Source organism: Cervus canadensis, chromosome 26 (genome assembly GCF_019320065.1).
Source record: "Cervus canadensis isolate Bull #8, Minnesota chromosome 26, ASM1932006v1, whole genome shotgun sequence".
Taxonomy (NCBI): Eukaryota; Metazoa; Chordata; class Mammalia; order Artiodactyla; family Cervidae; genus Cervus; species Cervus canadensis.
Genome location: NC_057411.1, coordinates 52,672,283 through 52,688,917, shown reverse-complemented (window position 1 = coordinate 52,688,917; position 16,635 = coordinate 52,672,283). Strand labels below are relative to the sequence as shown.

Sequence of the window (16,635 nt, the reverse complement as noted above, 5' to 3'; positions counted from 1 at the left end):
ATTTCCATTCTGATCTTTATTATTTCCTTTCTTTTGCTTACAGTGGAGGTGATTATGATTTCCCTGGTGGCTCAGATGGTAAAGCATCTGCCTACAATGCAGGAGGCCCGGGTTTGGAAGATCCTCTGGAGAAGGAAATGGCAACCCACTCCAGTACTCTTGCTTGGAACATCTCATGGATGGAGAAGCCTGGCAGGCTACAGTCCATGGGGCCACAAAGAGTCAGACACGACTGAGCGACTTCACTTCTTCTGCTTACTTTGGGTTTCATTCCTTTCCCTCAGTTTCAGCTGTCAGAAGTTGAAGTTAATCATTGGAAACCTTTCTTCATTTCTGCTGAAGTGTTTGGTGATGTGTTTCCCTCTAAACACAACTTCACTGAATTCCACAATTTTTATCTTTTTGCCATTTGCATTCAGTTCACAGAGCTCTCTAACTTCCTCGCTGATCCTTCGCGGCCTCATGGGCTGTTTAGAGTGTGTTGTTCAGTTTCCAAATATTTGGGCAGATATTCCAGACCTCCTTCTGTTATGTGTTTCTTGTTTCATCCCATTGTGGACAGAGAACTCGCTCCAGTCGCTGTGGACTGGACTCCTATGTCTATTGAGGCTGCTTCTGTGGCCAAGAATAAGGTCGGAAAACAGTCTGAGCGAGAACCATCCTGAGTGCCTGCAGTCAGTGGACTGTATCGGTTGGCAGCTTGCTCCAGCCTGTAGGTCCTTCTGATGTTACCACCAGAATTTGTGGGTCGTCTGTTTCTCCTTTAAGCTCCACCTGTTTTTGCTCACATGTCTTGAAACTTATTATAAACAGAAATGGTCAGGACTCATTATAAGTAGAAGTGGTCAGGACTGTTATGCCCTCTTGATTAACTGGTTCCTTCTCACTGGGAAAGAACCATCTTCCCCTTGGTCATAATCTTTGCTCTGAAATCTACTGTCTGACATTAATGTGGCCCCTCCACGCTTCTCATTCTTCCTTTTTAATTTTCCCTTATTTCTGTCTTTATATTTCAGGTGCGTTTCTTATAGGCGTGATAAAGTCGGGTCTTGATTTTCTACCAAATCCAAGATCTGCACCTTTTATGAGAATGTCCCCAAGAGCAAGAGCAGAAAAAGCTACCGATCACCGGGCCTCCATCAAAGTAAGAAGTGCACGACCTCTGCTCTGGTTGTGGGGAAATTATCCTCAGACTAAACCTTTCTCTGGTCCCACCAAACAAAGTTCAGACAAGACAGGAAAGAGTCAAGCTGTATCTAAATAACTTGACCACAGACTGAACGAAACAAGTGTATTTAGGAAAACAGAACCGTGAAGCAGCAACAGGGTGAATGGACTCAGTGTGGGGCGTCTGTGAAAAGCCTCCAGGCCAGCGAAGACCTGGAAGGCAGCAACCGGCGGGAGGCAGCCACTCCACAGCCTGGCAGGACAGCCACAGAAACCGGGGTGGGGAGGGTGCGCAGAGCGTCGGAGAGGTAGATGGGGTGGTGAGTAACAGAAAGTACACCTAAAGTGAGTAAGTCACAAACAGTGGCAAGCACTGGCTATTCAAAAGTGTGGCTGAGTGAACAAAAAATGTTAAATCCCACTATGACTCCAAAATGTAATTAACAGTGAGATCAACTTTAGCCATGGAACCACCCATGCCGGGAAGTGCGCCCGGCCTGGGTACAGACTTGCCGGATCTGCATAGAGGGCACTTTGGAGCCTTGACAGACCATCCCCGCACACCCTTCGTGCCGCGTTCGTGACAGCAGGGATTCCATGGTCTCCTGGAGGCCAGCCCTGCAGCCGCCACACTGCCGTCTCAGCAACTCCGCGTGGTTTCCGTCCGCATGGCACCTCTCACGGCCCCACGGTTAGTCTGCTTACTGGATTCTGTTTATCTGTTTCTGACACTAGAACATCCACTTCATCAAATAGAGACTGTCTGTCTGTGTCCAGCTCATGGGAAGCACTCAGTGAATACATGACATTGGATGACGGGATGTAAGTGCGGGGCGCCCTGCAACACTGTTTATGAGAGCGGAGAGCCCGGGTGTGAGATGGTACTGGCTAAGTCAGTGCTGGTAATTCATACACGCCCCCTACACATGAATGAGTTCTGTTCCAAGGGCACGTTCATAGGTCTACAAAGATAGCCTTGGTACCCAACTAACACAACTGGTGTATAGAACCATATGGTTGTTGTTTAGTTGCTAAGTCATGTCCGACACTTTGCGACCCCATGGACCATAGCCCCCCAGTCTCCTCTGTCCATGGGATTCTCCAGGCAAGAACACTGGAGTGGGTTGCTATTGCCTTCTGCAATAGTACCATATAGTAATAGGTTTATAACACTATTCACACAAATACATAAAAACAGAGAACATTGTCAATCTTACAGTGCAGTACCTTGGAAAGGACGGTAGTACAGGACAGCAGCTGACACACGGGGGCTGGTGTCACAAGAACAGGCGAGAAGAGCTCCTGATGGAGGAGGGGAGGGGTGGGGACGGTCCTGCTGAAGGGCCGTCAGCAACGGGACGCGGCGGGCAGGCTGCAGCCTCGCGCACACCGGAGGCTGACGGCGCGCACGTTTGCGTCTCTGAAAGCTCACAACCTGAAGGTTCGAATGTCAGGGACTTACTGTCCCAGCCATCCCAGCGTCAGAGGTCCGCACACCCGGGGCTCGTGCCGGACCCCATGACGCTGCTTGTCCTCCACAGCTGCGTCTCGCGGTCCTGTGATTCTCAGACTGAAGGCCTGTGGGGACCCGACGCTGAGCAGCCTGTCAGCGCCGTGTTGTCAGCAGTGTTTACCCCCTTCCCGTCTCCTGCCACATCTGGTGATTCTCACAACGTCTCAGACCCTCCACCAGCAAAACGACTGCAAGTCCCTGAAGGTGGCGATGATGGCTAGCATTTTCTACAGTACAGTTTTTTAACCCAGATATAAACACTGTCTTTTTTAGACAAAACACTGCTGCACACTTAATAGATATATCGTAGTGTGAACATACCTTCCGTATGCACTGGGAGCCCAGAAAATGCACACGACTCACTTATTGCAACATTGCCTTTACTGCGGTGGTCTGGAACTGACCCCACACTGACTGAGGTCTGCCTGCACTGGTCTTCCCAGCACACAGCACTCACCCCAGCTGCCCTGTGTCCCATCCCATCCAGGGGGTCTAATCCCAGGTGTCTTAAAGCCAGTCATCCTGACAACTGATGGTACCAAGTCGTGGTTGAACAGGCTGGACTGAACACCCATACTTGTCTACACCACTTGCACAACCGACTAAAATGGGAGCAAAATGCAAAGCTGTAATTCCACGAGGACACAGAATGGGAACACAGAGAGCAAGGCAACTGAGATATCAAATTGGGGGCAACGGAACAGAAGCACAGGTGGAGGGCGGTGAGGGGTCAGCAAGGAGGCAGAGGAGCCCTGCCCAGGGCACCCACACTGGGAGTGGGGTCAAAGATGACCCAAAGCAAGGTCCCGAGAGCGAGAAATTTCACAATGCCAGGTCAAAAGGAAACCGTCAGAGCCTCCAGAGAGAAAAACATATGGGTCGTGGAAAAGCAACTGGGAGTGAGGGCAGTGTGAGATCAATAGCAGCTTAGAATCCGCAACAGACATAAAGCTTCAGAACCCAAGGAGGAAGTTCTGTAAAATCCACAACTTTATACCCAGCCCACTGGCAGTGGTGCACGAAGGCAGAATAGAGACTGGCGGCCGGGAGGGTCCCCAGGGCCCAGCAGGAGGGGGTGGGGGAGGCCTGGGCACGGCACACGGTGCCGGCGGGGCGGAAGGTGCTGGTGTCCTGGGGCAGTGGCCCCAGAGGAAGGAACACGGCGGCCAGTTGTCTGGGGCCTTTAACACATGAGCAGTGGCTCAGGGGAAAGAGCCGCCTGCCAGCGCAGAAGACGCAGAAGGCATGGGCTCAGCCTCTGAGAGGGAAGGTCCCCTGCAGCTGGAAACGGCAGCCCACTCCAGTATTCCTGCCTGGGCAACTCCATGGACAGGGGAGCCTGGTGGGCCAGCCCATGGGGTCGCAGAGAGTCGGACGCGAGTGAGCGTGAGCACAGACCCTGGGGACAGGGGCTGCTGCTGGGACTTGGGAAGAGCTCAAGGCAGAACTCAGAGCACCAGACAGACAGGGAATGCAGCACGGTAGCTCAGCAGGCCACGGGTTCTGGAGGAAAGGGCGTCACTGGGCACCCCGCGGGACGCAGTGCGCCAAGGGGACACGTCGGGAAGGGCAGGAGGTCTGTCCCAAGTGAGGGTCCCCGTCCAGCCCTGGAAGCCAAGAGACATCTGAGAGCTAACACGCCCGCAGGTGCTTTCAGCTCCAGGGGGCCCCTTGGGTGCAAATTCAAGTTACACCTGCAGCCCCGCTTCTGCCCACAGGACGGAGGGCAACAATTAACAACCTGTTCCTGAAACTGGAGTCAAGTCTGTACATCACCCACAGGACGAGTTTCACCTCAATCTGTCTGCACGGCAGATGGAGACGCCCCTAAAGCCTGCACTGCTGAAAGGGCTGATGTAAGAAATGACCTTGCCCGGTGTTTTCTGTCCAAAGCTGTTTTAAACCACAGTTGCCAGGAAAGGCTCACTCTTCTCCCCCAGGTTTGGAACAGCCAGCCGATCCCCAAACTAGTTCTAATAAACTGACAGCAGAGTCTTTAAAAGTCTTTAAAAGACTGTGCAGAGTCTTTTAAAATTAGAGCTGGATCTGAAGGAATTTGTTTCTCCTTGAAAAAATACTTTCAAATACTATAATTTCAAGGAAGTAATGAGTGATCTAATGGATGAGTTTGAAAGTGATGTGGTGTCTCAATTTTCCATACCACTTCTTTATGCTTTTCTGTATTATTTCAGTTCCCTGAACATTACAGTGAACACTTATAATTTTCAAGCTAGGAAAGAAGTCCATTTTCATGTTAAAAAATAAATATGGACTAGTACCTATTATCAAATTGAAGGCAAAGATAAAATATTTTTATAATTAAGAAAACATCGACTGTAATACCAATCCTCCAGATCAAAACCACAGACCCGAAGAAGGTGGATAAGGGTGGAGGCCTGACAGAAGGGCCCACAGAACTTGCTTGGCAAGACCTGGAGACACACGGCTTTGATCCTGACAGTGACAACTAGGGCCCGAATGATGTTTCCAAATGGCACATAGGTTCTAAAACACTGCAGAAGGTTTTTAAAAAGCAAATTTAGTCCATACATTAAGAATAAATAAATGACATAGCAAGAAAGCATGTAAATAGGTTAAAGTGAGGACACCACAGGTTAGATCAGAGGTTAACCGTGATGAGACACATTAAACAGTGAACATTCTTGCAAAACAAGACATGCGGTGAAGCCGCTCACAGACGCCCAACCTGCTGCCCAGTGGAGGTGCTTGGCCTGTGGGCCCGGGTGGGCAACTGCAGCCCTGCATGCAGGCCCGTGCTGGGCTCTCCTCAACACCCCAGGCCGAGGAAGCAGCCACACCCACCTCAGGCCGCCGTCTGCTCTCCGCTGCCCCGGGGCCAGCACCCCACATGCCCGCTGGCCCCGCCGGGATGACCTGGAGGTGGGAGAGGCGGCGTCCCACCCTGTCCTCGTCCGTGTCCTCGCTGCAGGCAGAGACCACCCCGCCTGAGGTTACGGCCCAGCCGGGGCGCCCACGCCCTCGGGAGGGGAGACTCAAAGCTTGGGCCTGTCACCCTGCTGAGAGCCGTGCTCTGCTCCGGGCCTGGGGCCTCTCCTGAAGCTGGCCGAGGGCCTGGCCAGGGGCTGGCTCCATGGAGGGTCACTTGGGAGGTCCCTGTGCCCAGTCTTAACCAGAGTTGGGCCTGGCCTGCCCGGCCTTCATCTTCTGCAGAGCTCAGTGCTCCCCTGCTTCCCTGGCCTTGCTTCCCTCGCCGGCTGGCCGGGCGCACCGGGCAGGCACTCCATGCCCGTCGGGGAAGGGCCGTGGGCCACCGCTGTCTCTGCCTGTGGCGCCGGGCGCCAGGCAGAGCGTCTGGCCATGGTTTCAGGAGAGGACGCCCAGAGACAGGCAAGATGAGGCCGTCTGTGAGTGAGTCCAGCAGAGCCTGGCCCGGGACAGACGGTGCGGCCCCAGGCCTCTGCCCGGCAGGCCCCCAGCCCCCTGCACTCCCCAGGTCTGCAGCGGAGGCAGTGGCCCAGGGCCCAGGGGAGGGGCCTGCCTGCCCCAGCCCGCACCTCCTGTCCTGAGGCGGAGCAGAGGCTCCCTCCAACCCTCTGCACAGCAGGTGCCGTCCTCTAGACACAGCTGGAGGGTCATGAGCAGCTGCTGCTGGGGGTGGGGTCACCCACCGTGTTCATTCTGGGGTGGAGCAGGGGGCACCCCACTGCAGAGGCCGCCTTCTGAAGGGTGCGACGTGCGGCGGGGTCCTGCGGCCCAGGGACCCTCAAGGGCCCGAGGCCAGAGCCCTTTGCCCATGTTGGGGTCCCCGTTCTCTCTGCATCTCCCTCCTGCCACCCCGTGTTGGGGGTTCCCGTTCTCCCTGCCCCTCCTGCTGCAGCCCCGGCACCCCCTCTCCCCAGAGGCCCCTCAACCATGGCCTTCCTGCCCATCCTGGGCGGCGGGGGCCAGAGGACAGGCAGAGGCCTCAGGCTGCAGTGGCCAGGGTGCCTGCCCAGCTCCCAGCTCGGGAAGCAAAGCTCAGCACGTAGGCCTGGTGTCTCCCCTTGGACGCAGCCACAGCGTCCTCGGGGATGAGAGGGGCAGCCATCACACCAGCAGACACTCCCAGCTTGTGCCACCAGCCGCCCAGCCCCAGGAGTCCTCACCTCCCGAGCGCAGTCTGCACCGGCACCCAGATTCCAACACCCAGCCCAGCACGCTCAGCCTTCCACTGGCGCCAGGGAAGACGTCCGCCTCGCCCAGACGCCACAGCTCATGGGCTAGTCCACGGGACCAAAGGGACCTACAGGGCGAGGTGGGGGCTCCCCCAGCCCCCCAAGCTGGAGGTCCCACCTGACCGCTGTAGGGCTGAGAGGAGCCACCACCCCCCGCCCCCCAACCCGCCCCACCCCCGCCACCGTCAGAACAGAAGAAAAGTGAGCCGATGCTGGAAAACGGGCTTGTGCAGAGTGCGAGCACCACTGGGCCGGGAGGAGGGGCTGGAGAGACCCCACCTGCCCCCAGACGGGATGGGGACTCGCAGCAGCCAGCAGCAGGCATCTCAGAGGACCGGCTCCCCCCACATGGGGCCGCAGCCCCAGAGGGGCTGCTCAGATCTGCCAGGAGCCTCCTCCCAGACCTCTGCTGACCCTGGCTTGGGTTCAGGAAGCCAAGGACTCTGGGACTTGCCCGCAGTGGGCTTTACCAAGACTTGACGCTGATTTGGGGTTTTGCCAAGCCCTGCTCTGTGAAAGGTGAAAACGTGCAGAGAGGCAGACCCAGCCCCACAGACTGGCTGGCAGCATGGTTCACATGGAGCTGTTCACACAAGTGCCTTAATCCCATCTGGAACCGCTCACCGACCAACAGGACAAAAAATAAACGACCTGACAGCTGAAGTGCATTGTATGCAGTTTATTCCCCGGTTGGGGCTAAAGCATCTCTGACTGAGTGTCGGCTTCACCAACAGGAGGGCCTCTCCTGAGGGAAGGGCTGTCCAGGGCTTCGGGAGGAAAGACAGCTTCTCTGAAGCATCCTTTTAGCCTCTAAGAGACGAGAGGTAAGAGGTGTTTCTGCTGAACCCCGCGAGGTGAGCTAGTGCTTCTTCCGTCCAACATGGCATCTGGGAGCATGCTCTGAATGGAAACTGGTATTTTATCATCTAGTGTTTGCTGGCTGCCTGCAGAGGAGGAGCCCAGCTCTCAAGGGAAGGAGACACCTCCGCACTCTAGGAGCTTGTGGTCTGGGGGCCCTGTTCCTAGAAATCAAGGGTTCCCAGGCTGGTGGGGGGCTGGTGTGAGCTGCCTTGTTTGGAGGGTGATGGGCTTCCCCGGCCCTCACCTTCCCAGACCTTCTTGCCTGTGACACATAGTGGAAACCTCCACAAGATTTCACAGGCATCCTTGCCAAGCAAAGAGGTGCTGCCTCCTTCTTCCTCCCCTCACTGTGCATGGGACGCTGGAACAGCAGCAGCCACTTTGCGACCGCGGCAGAAGCAAGCTGACTGCTCTACTAGGAGGACAGGGCACAATGAAAACCAGAGCCAGGTCCCTGATGGCTCAGCTGAGCAGCTGAGCCACTTCCTGACACCTCATCATGTGAGGAAAACAAACCTCAATCCAAGCCACGCTGACTGGTTCTCTGCAATTTGAGTCAAAAGTATTCTCTCCAGTGCAGAATTCTAGAGTTCCCCCACCCCAGTCTGTTCCGACCCTGCAGTCCAGCTCAGCCTGTGATGCTCATCCTCCCAGAGACCAGAGGACCTGGCCTCCCTGGCCAGTGCCCCAGCAGAGCAGCCCCTAACCTGTGGGAAGCGCCTGATAGAGTGAACCCCCATGGGAGCAGCCCTGCCCTCAGGCCCTGGGTCTGGACAGGACGGGGATGACTGGCCTCACCCTTGGTGTGGAACCGGGAGCAGGGCGGCGTGGGGTCCCCAGGTCCAGGCTCTGCCCAGGGGTTCCCTCCCCAGGGTGCCTCCCTCTGTGGAGATCTCGGTGACATGGTGCCCCTACCGCCCGCACACACGCAGAAGTGCAGGCCTGAGGACAGCGGCTCCCCATTCCCTCATCCCTTCCACACGCGGGGCACAGGCCCCCTGCTCTCCTGGCCCTCAAAAGAGGATGAAATCTCAGCCCAGACTCCCTGCCTGTAGGACGGGCCCAGGGCCGACTCACCACAGGACACCGTCCACACCGCCCAAGCCCCAGGACGTGCCAGGGCAGGCCTGATCTCGGGGAGGAAGACCCCTCAGGCTTGGGCTCTGGGCTGCCTTCCAAGCCTGTGCCGGCCCCCAAGACCCTGGGCCTTTGCACTTGTGGCATCCCAGGCTGTCCCCTCCTCCTTGGAGCCCCCTTTGCACATCCCCTCCTCCGTGAAACCCTCCCCTGCCCCTCACTGCTCTGAGGACCTAACACGTTCCAGACACAGAACACGCCATACTGAGGACAGGACAGGACAGCCCCTGCGGACCAGGCCACTCGGGGCAAAATAGCCGTGCGCTCCTGATTTAGCCCAAAGAGCACCTGCAGCAGGCACACTAACCCAATGATGCCCACCTCTCCTCCGACATGGAGCTCCGGGGCGTTCACCACTGCCTGGCCCTGGGGGAAATCAGCTTCTTCAAGTCACATCCTTGAGGACCCTGAGTCCCCGACCCAGACAGACGCAGCCGGGCTCCCAGCCGCCACACAACCCTGCATCAGCATTCTCTTCTCTCAGGGAAGGAGTGTTCGTTCACTTAAATCTGGAGGCGTCTTGAGGGATCTCGGGAGGGCCCAATGCCCATCAAGGCCTCCCGGACGTTCTCCTAGTGAGAACAAGTTTGCCAACAGCTCGCACCTTCCTCGATTACTGGCCCCAAGAGGATGGGCCCCAGCTGGTCCCATGTGCCTCCCACAACCCCGGGCCCCTGGCCTCCGGGTGATACCAGCAGAATCGAGTGCCGGGGCCCACGTTTTCTGGGTCTTAAGGGTCCCCAGTGCTCCGTCAGCCCAGGGAGCGTCCAGGCCCTAAGAGCAGAGGCTCCCAGCCCACCGGGTCCCACGCACACTGCAGGAAGATGGGGTGGGGCCTGAGCCGGGGCCTCCAAGGTCCACTCCAGGGCCTGGTAGTGACTGGGCAGACCCTACCACCTCAGGGAGGGCCCGGAGCCCCCGTCCATTCCTCCATAGCCCGCGGCTGCCCTCCTGCCACAAGGAACACCTGGAACCTGGAAGCTGCGAGGAGCTGCAGTTCAGGGCCACGGGCCCTGCTGGGACCCGGCAGGGTGGGAGGGCCTGCGGGTGGCCTCCGTGCTCCCCCTGCAGCCAGCGGGCATCCCCTCGCCGCCCGCCTGCCCAGGGCAGCCCCATCCCCACTCGACACGACAGCTCCTCATGGACACCCCCGTGCCCGCTCCCCTGCAGCAGGGGCTCCCAGGCCCGCGCCCAGCTCCCAGATGACCTGTGGTTCCCAGACAGGTGGGCTCTGAGTCCACCAGACAGGCTGGTGGAGGAGCACCCTCAGCAAGGCTGCAGGGCCACGGCTCAGAGCCGGAGGCCACGCCAGGCACAGGGCGGGCATCCACGGAGTCACGGGAGGGCCTGGGCTCGCCTGGGGTTTCAGGGCCCACCAAGCGTGAGCTGGCCCTTCCTGAGCGGGCCCTGCCCTACCTCACGGGGGTGCCCAGGATGTGCAGGCGGGCAGGATGGACAGGGCAGAGGCTGCCAGTGGGGTCGAGACCAGACAACTGAGGGGGTAAGAGGCATGCACACCCCAGACACAACGGTTCTCCCCCAAACACAGCCCTCAAGGGGGCTGGAGGGTGGGGCATGCATCGGGGCCAGACGGGTGGGGCCGGACAGGTGGGGGCAGAAGTGTGGAAGGCGTGCACCTGTCTGTGGCCCAGCAGGTCCCAGGCTGGTTCCTCCCAAGAGCCCCAGAGTGGACAAGCCTGGGCAGATGCAGCCGTGTGTCCGGGCCGCTGTGGTGCCCCGTCTGTCTGCCCGTCTGTCCCACGCTGGACTCCTGAGTCCTGCCGCTGCTGGCCCTGCCAGGCAGTTACCCGGAAACCTCTGCCCAACAAAAAAGACCTTGACTGAGACACAGCCAAGCAGACGGTCTGGCTTAATTAGGCCGCATGGAGTCTTGTCCCCAGTGCTGAGAGCAAGGCCTGCCTAGGGCTCCCTCCAGGCTGTGAGTCCTTCTCTGAGCGCGCGTGTGTGTGCACACGGCCACACACATCTCTGCTTCAGGCCCCGACTCAACTTCTCAACCTGTTTCTAATCATCCCTGTGTCTGTGCGCCTCTCTACCTCTCTGTCTGCCTGTCCATCCATGCCTGTCTGTCTGTCTTTTCTCCCTGTCTGTCTCTATCAGTGTCTGTGTCTGTCTCTGTGCGTCTGTCTCTCTGTCTACATCTGTCTGTCTCTCTCAGTCTCTCCCTGTCTGTCTCTCTGTCTGTTTCCCCCTGTCTGTCTCTCTGTCTGTTTCCCCCTGTCTGTCTCTGTCTGCCTGGCCTGCACTTGCACTTCCTGCCCTGGTTCCTCGGGTCTCCCAGGCTCCATCTCAGCCACCCCGTCTTCCGCTCTGAGCTGCTGACCCCCACGCTCCATCCCTGCCCGCCCTCCAGCACCTGCCCACAGGCCTCTCTCCCACGTCAGTCTGCCCCCAGCCCTGCTTCCCCATGGCTCGGCCTCAGGCCGGGACACTTCCATCGTCCCTTTCCCATCTGTCTCTGACCATGCCTGCTCGGGGCCAGCCTGCCTCAGCATCTGAGGCTCTAGTCTGTGTCTCTGCAATCAGCTCCCAGTCTCCGTCTGTCTGCCTCTCACCCACACTCACCCTAAGAGAACAGAATGCTGCCTGCCGGGGGAGAGAGGAGACAAGGTCTCGCCCGGAGCAGCCCTGGGGTGTGAATGGGCTGGGGGCGGGCGTAACGCCAGGCTGGGGCACCCCCAGCACCCCAGCCCGCGCTGTCACCACAGCAGGAGGAACTTTGGGCAGCCACGGAACAAAGGCAATCCAGGCTGGCAATTACCCAGCTAATTTCAGCCATGTAGACAGCCAATCAAATATTTCGGTTTCTTTCCAAGCCCACCTCAGGGCCTGAATTAGCTGTCTAATTAATTATCTGTAGCAGCCAGGGGCTGGCTGGGGGGAGCCGGGAGCCGCCTGTGCATGGATCACGCCCGTGACGTAATCGTTATAATTAGACTCAACCTGCAGCCCATCCCTGACCGCAGAGCCTGGAAATGTGGCCCCGGGCCTCCCCCTGACAGCTTTCCTCTTAACTTGAGTTGGGAGGAGATGTGGCCCACTGTGGGGCCCCTGTCCTAGGCACGGGTCCCTAGGGCCTCCATCCTGCCCCTAGCTCCTAGCACCAAGCCACGTGGCACCCCACCTCTGGTGAAAAGCGGCCTGTCACCCCTGCTGAGAGGTGGGCTTGCCCTGCAGCACGTGACCCACACCTGGCTGCAAAAGGCATCCGGTCAGGGTGGGGCTGAAGGAGGCCACGTGTGGAAGACAGCTCAGACGGCAGAGTGGGGCAGCACCTGTCACCGGGGCTCCCACGGCTGGCACTCATCGGGGGAGCCCGGCGCACAGAGCCGGCCCCAGGGGCCAGGCTGACCAGACCGCTCTGTCAGTACGCGTCCATCTCAGTGTGGCCCGAAGTCCAGTGCCCTGCCCACCTGCTGGGCCAGGGCCTCAGCTCACTGTCCTGTGCCACCTTCCCCTCCTGGCTGTGGCGACAGCCTTGAGCCAAGCCACAGGATTCCTTTCAGAAACAGTCGGTGGGGTTGGAAGCGGAGCGGTTTCCCTCCCCCAATACACACATGGGAATGCATTGTCTGTGGGTGCACACGAGCTATTTGGGGCCTTTTCCTTTATCCTTGTGCCCAGGCCAACCCTGACCCCCGTGCCCAGCTGGCCCTGAGCCCCATGCCCAGGCCGGCCCTGACCCCCGTGCCCAGCCGGCCCTGACCCCCGTGCCCAGCCGGCCCTGACCCCCGTGCCCAGGCCGGCCCTGAGCCCCGTGCCCAGGCCGGCCCTGACCCCCGTGCCCAGCCGGCCCTGAGCCCCGTGCCCAGGCCGGCCCTGACCCCCGTGCCCAGGCCGGCCCTGACCCCTGTGCCCAGCTGGCCCTGACTCCTGTGCCCAGCTGGCCCTGACCCCTGTGCGTGTTCCTGGCCCTTCCCTGGTAACACCTTGAAGCCCTTGCTGGATGCCCCAGGTCCAGCTCTGTCCCTTACCCCATCTCTGGCTGCCGTGGCCAGCCTGCGGCCTCCTGCACCCCTGCTTGCCAGAGGCAAAGTCCCCATGGGGCCCCCAGATTTGACCAGTGAGACTTCCCCGGTGCCCCTTGGATGGGCTCCACCTGACCACAGCATGTGGTGTGCATCCTTCCCCACCCTGAAGCCGACCACGGTAACTCGGGGGTGCTGCCTTTGGTCCGGAGGAGCCTGCAGCTGGGCTTGCGGGCTGTGTGGTGGTCTGAGGGCAACCCTTTGTGACGACAGCTGCGGGGTGCAGGGGACCCCTCGCCCTACCTCCCAGGGCCTGTTTCATCACGAACTCCATGGCGACGGCTCTGCGTCCTCAGCGGCTCCTCGGAGGGCCGAAACTCACATGCGAGTGTGGCCAGTCCTCTGCCTGTGGGGGGATGTGGTCACGGGTCACCCGACAGGGCTGGGGAGGACGTGCTTCTCACTCCTGATCACCTTCCCTGAGATGTGGGTCTGGGGTCTGAGACAGCATCATTCACAGTCCCGGCGCACCTGGAGGCCAGACCTCAGCATGGGACAGGCGCCTGGAAGGGTCTGCGAGGGTCCCTGCAAAGTGGTCTCATCGAGCTCCTGGGGTGTGTGAAGGTGGCTTTTGGCTGCTACTGCCGGGAAGGGGAGGGTGCAGCTGGAAGGAGGTGGCCTGTGTGAAGCGAGGGCAGCCCCAGGGGCGTTTGGAGGTGACTGGCTTAGTGACTACTTGCTGGAGCCCTGGGCCACAGGGGCAGGGATCTATCTAAAGACGGGAAAGGTTAGTGTGGGTGGCGCCTGGGGGAGCGCCTTGGGTCCGATGGAACTTGGGAAACCAGGTTCCACCAGGGGAGAGGCCGGCAGTCATTGCCACCTGCCCAGAGACTCGGGGGCAGGGGTGCGGGGAATCCAGCCTTCAGGGAACAAATGAAATAGGGGTGACCACTGCGCCCCTGCATGCATGGGTGGGCCTCTCCAGGTGTAGATCAGCTACAGGTCTAGTGGGGAGGGGCTTCTTGTAATATCAGTAACTGCAGTGCCCACCCCCCTTCCTGTGAAGTCTCTCCTGGCAGGGAAACCCAGGTCCCTGGAGAGACACTGTTTTATGGCTTTAAATTGTTTTTTCCCAGATGAAGGAGACCTGTGTTTGTGCGGGCTGGGGAAGGAATGCCCCCGCCTGCCCACAAGGCACTGGCGCGCAGGGGCACCTTTGACGCAAAGCAGATCCTCTTCCAAACTTCTCCCCTGGCTCCCGGGGGAGGGGATCTCAAGGCCACAGCGCGGCCAGGGCGCTGCTGGAGCTCCCCCAAGGCTCCCACCGCCACCCGCGAGGCTCGGAGCTCCCGAGGACGCCGCACCCCTCGGCTTTGCGGGCGGGCGAGTTGCCCGGCTCTGCCAAGCGGCCCTCAGGCGGGAGCGCGCCAGGAGAGAGAAAGAAAGAGACAGAGGACAAAGCTGGGGAAGGGGGGACGCTAGAGGCAGGAGACTCAGAGAAGCAGCAGGAAAGAGGGAGGGCGCGGGCCGGGACCGCGGGGCCGCTTCAGCACCGCTACGGAGGACAGCGCCCGGCGGGGCCAGGGAGGGGGCGTCCGGGGCCGGGCACTGGGCATCGGGGGCGAGAGCGCGCCCTGCCCGGGCCGGGAAGGGAGCATCGGGGGCCGGGGAGGGAGCCGGTTACCTTCCTGGGGCCGCGACCGGAGCGCGGGAGGGCGGGCGGGCGGTCAGCAGTAGAGCGCGCTCGGGCCAGCCGGGTCCATGTGGCGCCCCGGGAACTGCGGCGACAGCTGAAGGGCACGGCGAGGAGGGCGCGTCACATGGAGGCGCTCCCCGCCCCCCGCCCGCGTCTAGCGTGACGAGGAGGGCGGGGCCGCGGCGGCCGGGCGAGCGCCCGGGGTGGGGGTGGAAGGAGCGGAGCCGCGCCCCCCCAAACCCTGCCGCTGGGCCGGACCGGGGTGGGGGGCGTCCCAGGGAGCGAGCTCTCAGCCGGGCGCACCACCCCGGCCCTCCCCTTAGGGCAGAGCCGCAGACACTGCCCCCAGCCGCCTCCGTCTGATCCCGTCTGCCTGGACTCGGGCGGGGGCCGCCCCCAACCCAGCGCGAGCCAGGGACCCGCGCTCTCATACACTTGCGCCCATGCGGAGCGCCTGGCGCGCGGGCGGGTCGGTCCGGAGCCCAGTGGGAAAGGCCTTTTCTCGTTCGGGCTCGTGGCTCGCTGCGGGGGTTGGGGGAGGTTGGGGGTCGCGGCCCCGCCCGGCTTCCCACCCTCCACGGGGGCGCGGCAAGCGGGTCTCAGCGCGGCGGTTGACTGCGGTCCCCACCGGGCCGAGTGCCCCTGAGCGCTGCTCCGGTTTCGACCCTCGCCGCTGGGCCGGAGAAGGGGGCCCCCAGACCCCAGAGAACCCATCCAACCGTTGTCGGAGGGCAGCCCGCAGACCGACTCGGACCTATTTGTCTGCGTAACAAGGTCGCAAAGAAAGAGCCACGCCGTTTCACTTTAGCGGGACAGAGGCGGAGCGACCCCCGCGCCCTCGGCCGGCGGCCCCACGCCGAGCAGGGACGAGCGAAGGTCACTGCGGAACGTCCGCTCAGCTCCCGCCCGCGAGGCCGCGCCCCCGCTCCGGGCCTCCGGGATCGCTTCTGCAGTGGAAGCCAGGCTACAACGGGGAGAGCGGGGTTGCTGCAAGGTCGGCGCCTGGCCTCCGCTGCAGGGCTTGCGGCCGCTCCAGGGTCAGGTGGCAGCCCGCAGCTCTGCCCTGCTCACCCCTGATGACTGCTCCATTAACTTTCACACACCGCCCCCCCCCCCAGCTGAGTCATAAGGCCTCGCTGGGCCTGGGGTGATCCTGGAGACCCCCATCCCGCAAAGCCCTCCTCTTGCTGCCCCCCAGGACAGACAGCCTGAACTCGGGAGGCCCTGCCTGTCTTCCTCCATCTGCTTGGTACCTGGGCTCCCACCGTCCACCCGTTGCTGACCACCTGCAGGCCTGAGTGTGGGCATCAGTGGCCGGACGGGGGCCCCCAGCAGGCAGGGGTGAGGATGCGGACAGGGTGGAGGCCAGCACCGCTTTCTGGGAGTGGGCAGGGGCACCCCCACTCTGCAGCTACTTTGCCCAGTGAGGACCCTGGTGGCCCTGGGTGAGGCCCACGCCCCAGGACGCACAAAGCTGCAGCCTCCTTGGATGCTGGGGCTGTAAGAACCGGCCCAGAACTGTTCACTCTTCCTGCTGGTATCTCCTGTCACCTGGATCTGGGCAAGGTGGGTGCAGTGAGGCTGCTCGGAAGGGTGAACCTGGGGACACACTGGACCTTCAGGGCGCCCCTGTGCCTGCCCACCCTGGCCCACCCCCAGGAACATGAGATGCCCACGTCTGTTTAACCTCTCGCCCCATGCTTCACGCCTTCAGCAGGTCTGGGACAGGTGTTCTTGGGAGGGGGTGGTCACCGGTTTCCAGGTGTTGAGGGTCTTCGGGCCCAGCCTTAGCCCTCAGGGTCTGTGCAGCCTGGCCCCTGGTGTCCTCAGGCCCTGGGTGTGGGCACAGGAGGGAGATGTGTGTGTCCAGCATGGAGACGCCCCTTCCCCTGCTGGAGCCTCTGCCCTCCAGCCCTGCCAGCCCCTCCATCCCCTGCTTGGACCCGGGGACGACCCACAGCTAAGTCACAGCAGCACTGTGACTGCCGACCTCAGAGCTTATAAGCCACGGAGACACCCGGTTGACCTGGGGCATCCAGGCTGGTGTGGGCCTGCTGAGCACCAGGAGAGAGGGCG

The 16,635-nt window shown here is 60.8% G+C and overlaps 1 protein-coding gene across 1 annotated transcript in view; it reads right to left on the bottom strand.

Moving 5' to 3' along the window:
- CPLX1 (complexin 1) overlaps window positions 1–14,712 on the bottom strand; it is a 40,974-nt gene extending 26,262 nt beyond the window's left edge. The window contains exons 1-2 of the mRNA XM_043448446.1: window positions 14,548–14,712; window positions 13,167–13,269 (exon numbers count right to left, since the gene is read on the bottom strand). Of these exons, the coding sequence (XP_043304381.1) occupies window positions 13,167–13,197 (31 nt within the window). The 5' untranslated portion in view covers window positions 13,198–13,269; window positions 14,548–14,712. The remainder of the gene's footprint in view (window positions 1–13,166; window positions 13,270–14,547) is intronic.
- Between the last annotated feature and the right edge of the window lie 1,923 nt (window positions 14,713–16,635).